This window comes from Pongo abelii, chromosome 13, assembly GCF_028885655.2.
Source record: "Pongo abelii isolate AG06213 chromosome 13, NHGRI_mPonAbe1-v2.0_pri, whole genome shotgun sequence".
NCBI classification, from domain to species: Eukaryota; Metazoa; Chordata; class Mammalia; order Primates; family Hominidae; genus Pongo; species Pongo abelii.
Window position 1 is genome coordinate 72,091,341 of NC_071998.2, and position 15,076 is coordinate 72,106,416.

Here is a 15,076-nt window from a genome sequence, read left to right on the forward strand (position 1 = left end):
CACCATCACACTCAGCTAATTTTTTTTATTTTTAGTGGAAAAAAAGTCTTGCTATGTTGCCCAGGCTGGTGTCCAACGCCTGAGCTCAAGCAGTCCTCCTGCCTTGGCCTCCCAAAGTGCTGGGATTACATGTGTGAGCCACCATGCCTGGCCTGTCTTTATTCTTTCTCCATTTCGGCTAATCCACACAGGCCAACTCCTCCTGCATGACCACTGCCTTGCTCATCCCATTTCCCTGGAAGGCCATTAAGGCTATGACAAGCCATGTGAAGGTGGACCCACTACAAAAACTATACAGGTTTTGGTTGAAAAGATGTTCAACATCATCAGCCAACAGGAAAATGCAACAGGAGATGCATTTTAACAGGAAAAAACAGGAGATGGTGCCTCACACCCATTAGGATGCGTAGAATAAAAAAGATGGACAGTAAATGCCAGAGATCACGTAGAGAAATTGGAATTCTCATACGCTATTGTGGGAATGTAAAATGATGCAGCCGCTTTGGAAAACAGTCTGGCTGTTGCTCAAAAAGTTACCATAGACCCAGTGATTCTATTCCCAGAGACAAATCCAAGAGAAAACATGCCCACACAAAAACCTATGCACAAATGTTCATAGCAGCATTATTCATAATAGCCAATCAGCGGAAATAACCTAAATATCCATCAACTTATGAATGAATAAGCAACTGTAGTATATTGATGAAATGTTAATTGTCAATAAAAAGGACTAAAATACTGGTGCATACGACAACATGGATAAACCTTGAAAACATGCTAAGTAAAAGAAGCCAGGCATACAAGGCTACATATTATATGATTCCATTCATATGAAATGTCCAGAATAGGCAAATTCATAGAGATGGATAAGCACATTGGTAGCAGCCAGAGGTTAGGGGAGGAGGCATGAAGAATAAATGGTAATGAATATGGAGTTTCTTTACAGGGTGACAAAAATGTTCTAGAAAAATTTTATAGTCGTGATGGTTGTACAGCAATGTGAATATGCTAAAAACCACAGAAGTGTATGCTTTAAAAAAGGTGAATTTGGCCAGGTGCAGTGACTCATGCCTGTAATCCCAGCACTTTGGGAGGCAAAGACAGGTGAATCACCTGAGGTCAGGAGTTTGAGAACAGCCTGGCCAATATGGTGAAACCCCATCTCTATTAAAAATGCAAAAATTAGCCAGGCGTGGTGGTGTGTGCCTGTAATCCCAATTACTCAGGAGGCTGAGGCAGGAGAATCGTTTGAACCCAGGAAGCGGAGGTTGCAGTGAGCCGAGATCACACCATTGCACACTGCACTCCAGCCTGGGTGATAGAGTGAGACACTGTCTCAAAAAAAAAAAAAAAGGTGAATTTGATGGTATACGTATCATATCTCAATTTTAAAAATAACACACAATAGGCTGGGTGTGCTGCCTCACGTCAGTAATCCCAGCACTTTGGGAGGCCAAGGCAGGTGGATCACCTGAGGTCAGGAGTTCCAGACCAGCCTGACCAACATGGAGAAACCCTGTCTCTACTAAAAATACAAAATTAGCCGGGCATGGTGGTGCATGCCTGTAATCCCAGCTACTTGGGAGGGGAGGCTGAGGCAGAAGAATCGCTTAACCCGGGAGGCAGAGGTTGCGGTGAGCGCCAAGATCGCGCCATTGCACTCCAGCCTGGGCAACAAGAGAGAAACGTCGTCTCCAAAAAAAAAAAAATAATAATAATAATAATAATTTAATTGTAATTTTAAAATAACTAAAAGAGTGTCATTAGATTGTAACACAAAAGATAAATGCTTGCCGGGTGTGGTGGCTCACACCTATAATCCCAGCACTTTGAGAAGCCAAGATGGGTGGATCACCTGAGGTCAGGAGTTCTAGACCAGCCTGGCCAACATGGAGAAACCTCGTCTCTACTAAAAATACAAAATTAGCCAGGCATGGTGGCACATGCCTGTAATCCAAGCTACTTAGGAGGCTGAGGCAGGAGAATCACTTGAACCCGGGAGGCAGAGGCTGCGGTGAGCTGAGATCAAGCCACTGCACTCCGGCCTGGGCAACAAGAGTGAAACTCTGTCTCCAAAAAATAAAACATAATAAAATAAAAATAAATGCTTGAGGGGATAGATACCCCATTCTTTATGATGTGTTTATTAAACACTGCATGCCTGCATCAAAACATCTCCTGTACCTCATAAATATATACACCTAGTATGTACACACAAAAATAAAAAATTTAAAAACACACAGGTGTAACTCCTATAATGGGGTACTCTATTTTCTATTCTGAAGCTTTTTTCTCCTTCTGGAAAAAAGAAGAATATATAATGCTTTATTCCAGGGAATCAAGTAAAAATCACTGGAAACTATGTGGGTGGGTTGATAGGTGCAGCCATCACGGCACACGTTTACCTATGAAACAAACCTGCACATCCTGTACATGTATCCCAGAACTTAAATTAAAATTTTTTTAAAAAAGGAAAGAAATATGTGGGGAAATTAAAAAGTAAATGCTTCAACACTTTTCTAATAACTATAAAGCACGATGACAATAATCCAGACACTGAGGAAAAGTTCTGCATTTGTCAGGCGCCTAGTTGTGCTCTCAGTAAAAACAAACAAACAAACCTAACCAAAGGAGAAATGGGCTGCGAAGACTTCTTTGCAATATTGCTCTTTCCCTTTGGAAATTTAATAAAAGGGCTAGACTGTTGGAATTTAAGTAGAGAGTACGTCACTAAATACAAGTTAGTAGAGCTAGAAGATCCATGTTTGTTGTAGCTATTTAGTCTTCTCTCGGTAGCAGGATATGCATTATTCTCCTAGGGAGAATTTGTTTTATAAAGAAACTTACAGCTGGGTTACTGATGGCTTTCCAGGGATTAACTGCATACTCATAAGAATAAGAGGCTAACCTCATCCTCTTAAACTTCACACACTACAATCCCATAGATAGCTGACAGCTATAGCCAAAGGAGAAAAATAATCCAACATTTTACTAATCCTTAAACCAATCATCTCATGCAACAGTGGAGAGCCCTTTAGGTCTACAACTCAATCTCTTAGGGACAGACAGGCTCCTTCTACAAATGTTTTAGGAGTTTGAATTCACAGCCATCGCCTACACAAAAACATCTAGTCAGACATCACAAAATACCCTAGACTTATTTTTAATTTTATACTAAGTTGTTCTAAAATATACAGAATCAGATATTTGCCTATGGAGAAGGAATATAGAAATCTGACCAATAAACAGATTCCCATATAAGCCCCATATGCCTTGACCAAGGTTATGTTCATGAAAAATAAGTCAGACTACATCCAAATAAGTGAGAAAGAAAAATGAGGTTGCCTAAACCCGAATTTCATGTTTTTTTTTCTCTTGTGCATAGGTTATATGTAAACAAACTCAAATTTCTTGATCTCCTAAAGTTCACAGGCATTACTATGGGAAACTGCTCAAACTTTCTTGCACCCAACTGTCAGCTCTGAGGCCACAAATAGAAACCTGGCATTTTGTGGACGGGAAGGACAGTCCCCACTGGTCACCTGACCATGTCTTCTAACTCTCTCTTCCCTCCCAATTTTATCAGAATGATTCCTATAACCTCTTGGGCCAACAATGACACTATCTGCTTTATTATTTGTGTTAGGTAAGGAAGCCAATGATGTCTTCACATTTTTGCTCTCAATTCTGTCTCCATCTGTTCCCCAAACTTAACTTTTTTCTTGTGGTTTTGAACTTCTAAGTTTGCACATCAAAAGCTAAATGGCCATCCTTTTTCACTATTGTTTCCTTATTAAGAGTCATTCATGCACAACAACTTAATGGCAGGAGCAAAGCATCTGGCTGGGTCTAATCTCAAACACCCACATCCCTGTAACCACTAAAGACAAAGGAGGAGGTGCACTGCTGCTTGGTGCAACCACCACCGACCAGGGCTTGACCAACTGGACCCACAGATCTGCTACAAGCACTTAGGGAAACCAGGCAGACAAAACTGCAGTTCAAGGAGTCAGGACCACATGTTCAGGGAAGGCTGCCAGCCAGGGTCTTATCTCCACAAAGGCCGGGAAGGTAGATGTATTATCATCTACAGATGGGGGACATTGATAGAGGTTAACTGACTATATGAGGTCATAAAGCTAATAGATGGCAGCTAAGCATCCTCCCCAAGTCCATCTGATCCCAAGGCCCATGCTTTGTCCAAGGCAACACAATGTAAATATTCCTATGTGGATTACCAAAAACACCATGAAATGGAGCAACAGGTGGTTAGAAATAAAATATACAACTGTGCCATTGTTTACTATTAATATTTTTTAAAATGCAATTAGCTGATTCTTTTTTAACTTTTCAGTTAAAAAAACAACCATCTTTATGGGCAGGCACGGTGGCTTGCACCTGTAATCCCAACACTTTGGGAGGCTGAGGCGGGTGGATCACCTAAGTTTGGGAGTTCAAGACCAGCCTGGCCAACATGGTGAAACCCTGTCTCTACTAAAAATACAAAAATTAGCTGGGTATGGCGGCGCATGCCTGTAATCCCAGCTACTCGGGCGGCTGAGGCAGGAGAATCGCTTGAACCTGGGAGACAGAGGTTGCAGTGAGCCGAGATCACATCACTGCACTCCAGCCTGGGTTACAGAGTGACACTCTGTCTCCAAAAAAAAAAAAACCCCAAGCATCTTTAGCTCTTCTTTCACATGCCAAAAGAAAGGAAAAAAAAAAAAAAAAAAAAAAGTAAACATCTTTCTTCAGGAGAAGGGGAAAAACTGTAAGAATAATGGAATTCACTGGGGTTCTGGAAACCACCCCCTTATTGTGGAATGTGGGTTACCAGGTATACACAGGTATCAAAAATCAAGCTGTGCATTTCACTATATTACAATTATACATCAACTGAAAAAAACAAATATATGTGTGTACAGATATGTATCTCTCTATATTATCCCTCGATTATCTGTGATGTAAAGAGAACACTAATTATTTAAAATCCCAATCCCAACTGAAATCAATTATTCAATATCTATCAGAGCAGGTAGAAGAGAGCTTTTAGTTCCAAACTCCCCAAATAATAAAGTGGAGAAGTGGTTTTGAAGAGTCTTTCAATCAATTATCCCTGCATTCAGGCAGCCATCAGCCATTCCACAAAGAAGATGTTACAACATTTAATAACCAATTTTGTTTTGATCATTCTTAATAGAAATTTTAAAAAACAAAAATGTTGCTTATGGTGTAAAAACGATCCTGATCTAAAAACTCAAGGTCTCAAATGAGTAAGTTCCCTTCCCACAATGCGACTTGTTTTCTAAGGCCTAAGTGAGCTGTGTGTCAAACCAAATAAACCTTGTACATATTTTGTACACCTTTGCATTATAAATTATCCTTTTCATTGTGACAAGACTACAACACATTTAATAGGAAAAGAATTGGTAAGAAGCAAAATTCAAAAAGTAGGGCTGTAGTTATTATTCTGCCAGTCATCAAATTTGCTGTCAAAGCTGTTTAAAAAAAGTCTACAAAAATATTTCAATAGTCTCTCCAGTATCAAATACCTAAGAAGCTTATTTTTCTTCAATACCGATACTCTATGTAAGTTGAAGGCAGGTGTTATGGTGAGGAAGAATTAAAATTCAGTATTTTCTGCCAGACAGGAGAACTACAATTTCTATGCTGGTGAGAAATGGGGACTGTTAATTCACTCAACAAGCACAGAAAAAATACAACCTCTCTCTGCCTCCTCAAAGAGCACCCACAGGCCCAAGACACACCTTGAACTAACCTAGAAGCTGGATGTCCTTGAGAAGATTTACTTTTTCCAGGTTTGATAAAGAGAAATATCTTTAGCTTGTCAAGCAAGCAGCAAGCAAGCAGTAAAGCTCCTTGATTGTACCTTAAAGGGAATGAGAATGTTTCGGCTCATTTGCATTTTAAAGAGTACTCTTTCATGATCTTTCACACTTGTAATAGATGTCTAAACCGTTAAATTACTATTTCTTTTCTTAGCCTGAAAGTGGATGCAGACTGAGCGTGGCCTCTCCCATTGTTCTTTACCCTAAGTCGGCCCCTGAACAATACTGACAGCTGCTATCAAACCAGGCTGCATTTACTCTGCGCGCAGCTGCTGCTTGTAGGAACAGACAGTCTCCCGGTACCTCCTCCCCTCTGGGGAGACAGGTTGACACACTGCATGTTCAATGAAGGGGTGCAAAGGTCCACTGAATTGTCAACCCAATTTTATGCTACTTCGATTTTCCAGGACGCACACAATTCCTTTCAGGCAAAAATCAAGCATATGCCACAGCATGAAACTTAAGGTGTGGGATAATTATTGATCACTACAAACTTGAAAAGAGCCTTCGGACATAAATTCATATACTAATCCAAAAATTACAATGATAAAAACCGCACATGCCAGTATGCCCAAGACACACAATGGGCGTAAGCCTCGCTTGCATTGCGCCTGATTCACCACTTTGGTTTACTGTTGCCAAGGCATCCAGAGCTAACCTGCCTTTATAATAACCTCCACAACATTTTTCCTGGACTAAAACCATTCGTAAAATTAGAAATTCATTTGCCCTTCTAAAAAGATCTGCTATTTTTATTCTCCGATTCAGCTCAAAATGGGTATTACCTATGAACATCTGGTTAATGCAATTGCCTCCTTCGTAAAGTGTAGGTGCAAAGGAGATTTACAAGAGCTGGGCGGTGCCTTTGAGAATTTAAACGTCAGAGTTTTACCATCAAGAAATTATATGTTGTAATGTAGAGTCTATCAGAAAACAAACATGTTCCACAAAGTTTAACTGGGTACTTGAGAACTGCTTTGCATATGTTTTCCTTTAATCAAAACAGGCTTTTCCATCCTCACTCATTTCGGTGAAAAAATTCTGTGCTTGAGCTACAAGTACAATTCACTATTAGTCTTTGCTAATCAAACACAGTACATGCGAAAGTACCAGTGAATATTTGATTTGATCTCTGAAATAAAGCAATTCATTACACAAGAAAAGGGTACAGAAGGCAGCAGACAAATGCAGATGTAATTGTGTTTTTTGTTGAATGTGATTAGAGAGCCCACTAAGTAACAGTCAAAAATGTGATACTGAAGGAGGGGAAAGGCAGTGCCTGGATCTGAGGGGAAGAGGAGGGAGAATTGTTTATGCAGAGCTAAGCTGTCAAGTGTAATAAAGCAGCTTGAATAAAATTTAAGCTGAAAATCCACTGAAGCTCCCCATTTCAGGGAGGAAAAAGCTATTAAAAGGAAATGAAGGTCACCCTCCTAGTTTATTTCACCTAATTGACTGCCAATAGCTTACCACAGACAACTCAACTGCAGATCTGCAATTGAGAAACTGATGAAAGGAGAGTTTTCAAGCTGAGGCTCATTCTTTAATCCTCCTTGGCTCTTATGTTTTTTCTCCATCTCCAGTTGGGATGTAATTTTAAGCCCTGATGGATTAACTGGTTCCATTGTCTGTGGCCGTCATTGGACTATGGCACTCTTAATCCGTACAGCAGCATGTCTAATTATCATTACAAAGTGTCTGAGCGAACTATAAAGACCAGCAGGGCATCATCTCACAAGCAATTAACATAAATTGATAAATGAGTGATTTGAATCTGCTCAAGGCACTCACATATGAATAAAATCAGAAAGGACGGTCCCTTGTTTCAGCTCCTTCTTTGGCTTAGTCTGGAAGGGGACGAACACATGAGAACCATCCCAGGTCCTGCAGTGGGGGGCGGGGGATGAACTCATGCAGGGGATGGAATGCACGGTTCACCAGATTCATTAATGCAGAGCAAATGACTTGTGATTGACAACCAGTGGCCAGCACGGAGCACTAACTGAACTCAACAGAGGAGAGCAGAACCCCGGTGAAAGGCCAGGGAGCACTAGGGCAGCAATGAACACTTCTTCCATGGCAAGAGAGCGCTCTTTTCATTGGTGTGTGACTTAAAAATTCATGAAAGAGGCACAAGAAAGAAGAGCCAACAGTTACATAGGTTCGAATACCCCAGAAAGCAAAAGGCAAAAAGCAAGGATAACTAAATGAAATGATAATTCAGAGACCCATTTTGACCTCACTGTGATCTAACATTGTAAGACAGAAGTGAGGAAAGTATTTAAAATTCTAACCTAAAGCTTTTACTAGACTAATGAAGCAAGGGTGGTTTAGGTGTCACAGGATGAACCACATTTATTTTCCTACTTAAAAGTAGATTTAGGGCCGGGCAAGGGGGTGCTTGCCTTTGGACCCAGCTACTCAGGAGGCTAAGGCAGGAGGATCACTTGAGTTCCAGGCCAGACTAGGCAAAATACCAAGACCCCGGTCTGTATAAAAAGAATTTTTTTAATTAATAGATTTATTTTTTGTCTCCTCCTAAAATGCTTCTCCTGTCATCTTCCTTATGCTAAGCCCTCTTCCTCCATATACCTTAGCACACCCCAAGCCTCTTCCTCCCACCCTTATCAAATAGGTCAACGTTAAGATACACACACACACACACACACACACGTAAAGCCATCAAATTAATAAGAAATGAAAGCTGGTTATACACACTGTAGGAGGTAGACCTGGTAGGCCACGTACCCCGATGATGGCATTCAGCTCTGCCATGGTCACCTGTTTGGCACGTTCGACAGCCTGGGCCACCTGTTGTTGATGCTTTGAAAACAAGGAGAAGAAACGGCATTAGCAACAGCCAAGAACTTCACTGTATATTCTAACAACAAAAAGTCAAATGCTGTGTGCAATGCAGGCTGAAGTAGAAGGGTTTAAATGCAGAATTTCTCAACCACACTTTATTTTCACAGAACATAGATAGGGAAAGAAAAACTGAGAATGGCGCTGTCCTTTATTTCTAAACAACACCAGTCACTACTTCTGACTGTAAATTTCGGCTTGGAATGGTAGAAAACAAAAAGGGACATAAAGAATGATAACATAGGACCTTAAAAAATAAATAGAACAGAATTTGGAAGATCGCCCTTGTTCACAAAAGGGGTTCACAAGTTTACAACAATTTTAAAATATTCATTTTACAGCCAGGTGCAGTGGCTCATGCCTGTAATCCCAGCACTTTGGGAGGCCAAGACGGGGTGAGCCCAGGAGTTCAAGACCAGCGTGGGCAACATGGCAAAACCCTGTCTCTATTTTTAAAATAAATAAATAAATAAAATACCCATTTTAATACCTAAAACTTTAACATTAAATCTGTTGATCACTTGTCTGATCAACCAATCTTGACCCACCAGTCATTTTCGGAAACTCCTGGAATTCCTCTCATTCTTTTATAGCCTTTTGATTCTTTATCCTCCTCAAGGCAAAGGAAGGACTCCAGCCTCAGTTCAGAGATGGAAATTCACCCCACACCTCCCAACTCCCAACTCCACCCACAAATAAAAACAAAGCCATAAATTTACTTTGGGAGGCATGAGAATGTAACATAGAGCCCTGGATCACTGAAGTCTAACAACTACTAATACATTCAAAAGGCAGACAAACCTATTGTCATATCGGACAGACAAAGGTTATGCTGGAAGAAGCTGTTACAACAATAATGAGATGGTGACCATCTGTCATGGAGCAACAGGTGCCAACCAGGATACCCAGTATTCCATCTCCTAGGCCAATAAGCTTTCCACCCTGCGTGAAGATGCATTCATCCCGTGCACACTTAGAACACATTACAGAATTTACTAGCTTATATCCAGAAGGAAGGTAAACTTTTCAAGGCAAAGCTAAAATACAATAGTCTTGAGTCAATTTCATAGATTACTCATATAAAGAGATTCCCCCCTCAAAGAATGTTAAGATTAAACCTCTATGACTTTGTAACTAGACAAAATAGCTTATACATGCATATGACTCAGTAAGTTAATGTATTTTGGACTATTATCATCCACCCCTTCAAGGACAGCATTAAGACAACTGCCTTGATACATAAGTACAAAAGAACTATCTGCTTCCATAGTAAAGTTCACCTTGATGGAACCATTTGTAAAAGTCAGTATGAGAACAGCTTTCTATTTAAAAGATATAAAAGACACCTGAATTTTCAGTAGCTCTCAAGCTTATGCTACTTAAAGCAAAAGCTGTACATTGGATAGTAATTTTGCAGTTTTCCACAGGAAAAAAAAAATTAATTTGGGGGTTGAGCTATTGTCACCATTTCTAAAGTGTGCCCCTCAGATGTGTTGGATAGACTAGCAGGGAGGTTACACACTTCAGCTGTAACAGATGTTCTTCACACTTGTTCCTTGTGATAAAATTAACATCTTAAAACTAGCTAATTTGCAAACAGAGAAGCAACATAATTGCACTTTAACAGCTGAACAGTTTTACTTACTTCCTGAGACAGAAATGGGATGACTTGTGCACAAATCGTATTCAATCTCTTGGCGATTTCAGTCTATAAAGACAAAGCCATACAAATGTTTAGAATACTTCACAATCAGTTCAGAAAGGTAAAACTTCATACCTCTAACACTTCAGTCCTCCTCTCCCTTGCTCTGGAAATGTGTATAAAATGGTTTCCCCAGGTTATGTTACTAATACTTATCTTGAAATAAACAGTAGATATTAATCCCACTTGCAAAGTAAGCCACAACTGCACACTTCATTGTAATAAGAGATGAGTAGTTTGATTGAGTTGGAAAATCTAGGTGGTTTAAGGCTACATGATCATTTAATATGGTGACTATATATATATATATATACATATATATATATTTTTTTGAGACAGAGTCTTGCTCTGTCGCCCAGGCTGGAGTGCAGTGGCACGATCTCGGCTCACCGCAAGCTCTGCCTCTCGGCTTCATGCTCTTCTCCTGCCTCAGCCTCCCAAGTAGCTGGGACTACAGGCGCCCGCCACCACGCCCGGCTAATTTTTTTGTATTTTTAGTGGAGACGGGGTTTCACCATGTTAGCCAGGATGGTCTCGATCTCCTGACCTCGTGATCCACCCACCTCGGCCTCCCAAAGTACTGGGATTACAGGGGTGAGCCACTGCGCCCGGCCAAGTGTAGTTTTTCAATGATGACACACCATGACACATTTATGTCATTATTGCAAGTTCATTCAAGTGGGTGTCAGAAGCCACTGCAGCTGCAGCACTGTCAAAGCAGTCCACCTTTCAAAGATGAGGCCTAAGCTGATGGAGTAGAAGAAAGGCCTGCTGACCTCTTTGCCACTTGTCCCAGCTCTTGTCCCACTGAAAAAGGATTTTATTGTTCATAGGCTTCCCTAAGTCTCAAACTTTCAAACAAACTAAGAAAACATGACTAAAAACATTCCAGTCTAGAGGGTGATGGTCAAGTCATGATATCCTGAGTATTCTGAAAGTTTCGCCACAGTTCAGTATCAAACTCAAAGACCTCACCAACAGGGCCCAGGGGTCAGCTGAACATAATAAAAGCTGTCCTCATTGTCTATAGCACAGGCTGTTTTAAAGAAGGCAGGAAAGGCCGGGTACGGTGGCTCACGCCTGTAATCCCAGCACTTTCTGAGGCCAAGGCGGGTGGATTATGAGGTCAGGAGTTCAAGACCAGCCTAGCCAAGATGGTGAAACCCCGTCTCTACTCAAAATACAAAAATTAGCCAGGCGTGATGGTGGACTCCTGTAATCCCAGCTACTCGGGAGGCTGCGGCAGAGAACTGCTTGAACCAGTGAGGTGCAGGCTGCAGTGAGCTGAGATCACGCCACTGCACTCCAGCCTGTGCGACAGAGTGAGACTCCATCTCAAAAAATAAAAAAAATAAAGAAGGCTGGAAAAACCTTTGCTCCGCTCCACATCCACAGCAGTCCCTCTGCTACAAGGGACAAAAACTGGCAAGAGAGGGAACAGAGGGTACTCTACTTCTAGCCTAGGGGAGGGTCCACCTGCAGCACCTCCAACACCCTACAGCAATGCAAAGCAGTTCTGCTTTCCTCTACCTGGGAAGAACCAGTTCTGCTTTTTTTAAAAAAGAAAAAAAAAAAAGTCATCTGTAAAAAGGCCCATCCTTGACCTTATTTATTTCATCATTTTGTCGATGCTTACTAAATGCCACCTATATTACTGAATTAAGCAACGAAAAGGATCACAAGAAAAAAACTTGAAAGCAAGCAGTCCATGACCTTGAGAAATAGAGAACGGAAAAAGACAAAGTAGAAACCCCAGGAACAAAGTCGAACCTGCGGTGAGCTGAGATCGCGCCACTATACTCCAGCCAAGGCGACAAGAGCAAGACCCTGTCTCAAAAAAAAAAAAAAAAAAAAGAACAAAATCCCAGGAACTTTACAATCAAGCATATAAAAAACAGCAGCCTTGTATCTTCTAAGACGATTTGAATTAACTAAGCAAAGTCTTCGGTTTTATAAGATTGGATTTAGTCTGACCCAACCCAATTCTCCCTGACCACCAATGAGACAAGGTTACAGACAGACCATGCCTTGGACAAAATGTACTAGAAGGGGAAATGACTGGTAGAGAGAGGAAGCCCATGCATGACCTTGCTTTAGCCAGCGAGGCAGATATATGCAAAAAGGGTGCAGCTGTACCAGGTACAAAAACAGAACTGGGTCAGCCCCACCCAGTTCATTTGATCACAGCCACCCACTCAAGCTACCTCAAGGTCATGGCTCTCCTCGAAAGCATGGGCAAGGCTTTCCTTTGCAACAGGGTTCTGCACTATCTATTTGAGTGCATGTAAAGCAGTAGAGATGCCTTTGGTAGGTATCCTACTTAGGTCCTTGCTCCCAACTCCCTACCTACCACACATTCCTGCAACATTCTGTACATTCCTCTTCTCGGAAATTCACGTTGAAGGTTTCCAATTTTAAAAAAGATATATGCTCACTTTGAACTCATACACATGCACACAGATGTATGCTCACTTTAAACTCATACACATGCACACAGATGTACATACAGAAATATAAAAGAAAGTTAAAATAACCCTGAGCCCATCATCCAAGGATAAGCATGGGTAACATATTGGTGATTTTAGGATACCATCATTCCAGGTTCTCACTTATGTGCACAGAAGCCCAGAGTGAGAGAGACACATTTTAATACCAAGGGGTTTTCGTTAAGTACCCTGCCTTTCTATAATTTGTTAATCAAACATGTGTCATGGACACCATCCCAGTCAATACAGATTAACAAGTACCTTGAAATATTCCACCATACAAGCATATAGATGTTTAAGTACTATTGACACCAGTGAATATTTATGTTTCATTTAATTTTGCACAATTAACAACTCTGTGTCAAATAAGCCTCCACACAGATCTCTAAAAGGAATCCCTAGATGTGAAACTGCTGGGTCAAAGTGAATGCATATTTTAAGTTGCAATGCATGCTGCCAAACTGCCCAGCAGAAAAGCTGTACCAATTATTGTGAGTTTAGGAGGGTTCCTGCTCTCCCACCCAGTGTCAATATTGGGTTTTGTTAACCTTTCTTTAATCTTCATCCATCTAGCGGATTAAAAAATGACCTCATTTTTATTTGCATTACTTGAATTCTTCCTCTAGTTAAACATCTTTTCATGTATTTATTGCTCCACTCTATGTTTCCCTTCTCCATTCTTCCATTGTTGTTTAATCATTTTTGTCCTTTGGTGGTGCTTCCTTGAATGGGACAAATATTAACCCTTTATCAGAGTTTGCTCAGCTTGCCACTTGTCTTTCAACTTTGCTTAATATGAATTTTTTGCTGTATAGAACTTTAAGTCTTTATGTGGTCAAACGAAAGCATTTTCTTCCTACGCTCCTGGCCTTTAGGTAAAGATTAGAACACACCAATATCATAAAAGCCATTCTTACTTTTCTTCTAGTGTGCTATGGCTGCACTTTTTATACTTAACTATTTGATTTAAGTGGAATTTATTTTGGTTTAAGAAAAGATGCCCTCATCTTTAACTATGATAGCAACTATGTGTTACTACCTAGAATGGCATCAAAGTAGACTTGAACATGGTCAGAGGACAGTTAAGATCCAGTCTGAATGAAATGAACTTGTAAACCTTTAATAATACTGAAGTTATCAAAAATAAAATAAAGAAAAGAAAGACATATGAAAGCAAAGGCAATGAATACAGTGGTCTCTCGGTATCTGTGAGGGATTGGTTCAGAATCCCCCATGGAAACCAAAATCTAAGGATGCTCAAGTCCTTTATATAAAATGGTATATTTGCATATAACCTAAGCACATCTATCCATACACTTTAAATCATCTCCAGATTACTTAAAATATCTAATACAATGTAAATCCTAGGTAAATGGTTGTTGTATTATTTAGGAAATAATGACAAGAAAAAAGTCTGTACATGTTCACTACAGACACAATTTTTTTTTTGTTTTTTTTTTTTTTTTGAGACAGAGTCTTGCTCTGTCACCTAGGCTGGAGTGCAGTGGCACAATCTTGGCTCACTGCAACCTCCACCTCCCGGGTTTTAAGGAACTCTCCTGTCTCAGCCTCCCAAGTAGCTGGGATTACAGGCATGAGCCACCACGCCTGGCTAATTTTTTGTATTTTTAGTAAAGACGGGGTTTCACCATGTTGAACAGGCTGATTTTAAACTCCTGACCTCAAGTGATCCACCTGCCTCAGCCTCCCAAAGTGCTAGGATTTATAATCCTAGCATGAGCCACTGTGCCCAGCCGACACAATGTTTTTTAAAAAAAAAAAAAAAAGTATTTTCAAACCATGGTTAGCTGAATTTACAGATGCGGAACCCACAGATACAAAGGGCCGACTGTACTATGTAAGTTGGGTTAGACTGGATAAGCCTGAAACAGGAGGAGAAAAGTTAGAAATCAAAGCTCAACCTGATGAAAAACATCAAAAGCCATACCATATGTTCTGGAAATTCTACATAAATGGTCTGGAGAAGAAGCAAATAGGAGCAATAGAGGAGAGTCTTATCCAAGACTTCCCCTCCATCTGCCAGGTCTCTAAACCCTAATCTTAAACTATCCTGACAAGCCAGCTTGACTTTTGACCCAGAAAATCTAAATCCAAGTCTTGGACTGTTCTACTAACAAGCTGGTTTACCCCAGAAAAGGTGCTGACGTCCTCTGAAA

The 15,076-nt window shown here is 40.6% G+C and overlaps 1 protein-coding gene across 8 annotated transcripts in view; it reads right to left on the reverse strand.

The window, feature by feature from the left end:
* TLE1 (TLE family member 1, transcriptional corepressor) overlaps positions 1-15,076 on the reverse strand; it is a 104,951-nt gene that overhangs the window by 59,864 nt on the left and 30,011 nt on the right. For 4 of the 8 annotated variants that reach the window (XM_024252187.3, XM_024252186.3, XM_054520087.2 and 1 more), the window contains 2 exons: positions 10,357-10,419; positions 8,568-8,672 (listed from right to left, as the gene is read on the reverse strand). The exons of 2 other annotated variants lie outside the window; for them this stretch is intronic. In XM_024252187.3, coding sequence (XP_024107955.1) covers positions 8,568-8,672; positions 10,357-10,419 — 168 coding nt within the window. The remainder of the gene's footprint in view (positions 1-8,567; positions 8,673-10,356; positions 10,420-15,076) is intronic. 2 more of the 8 variants (XM_024252190.3, XM_024252188.3) reach the window with 1 other exon arrangement.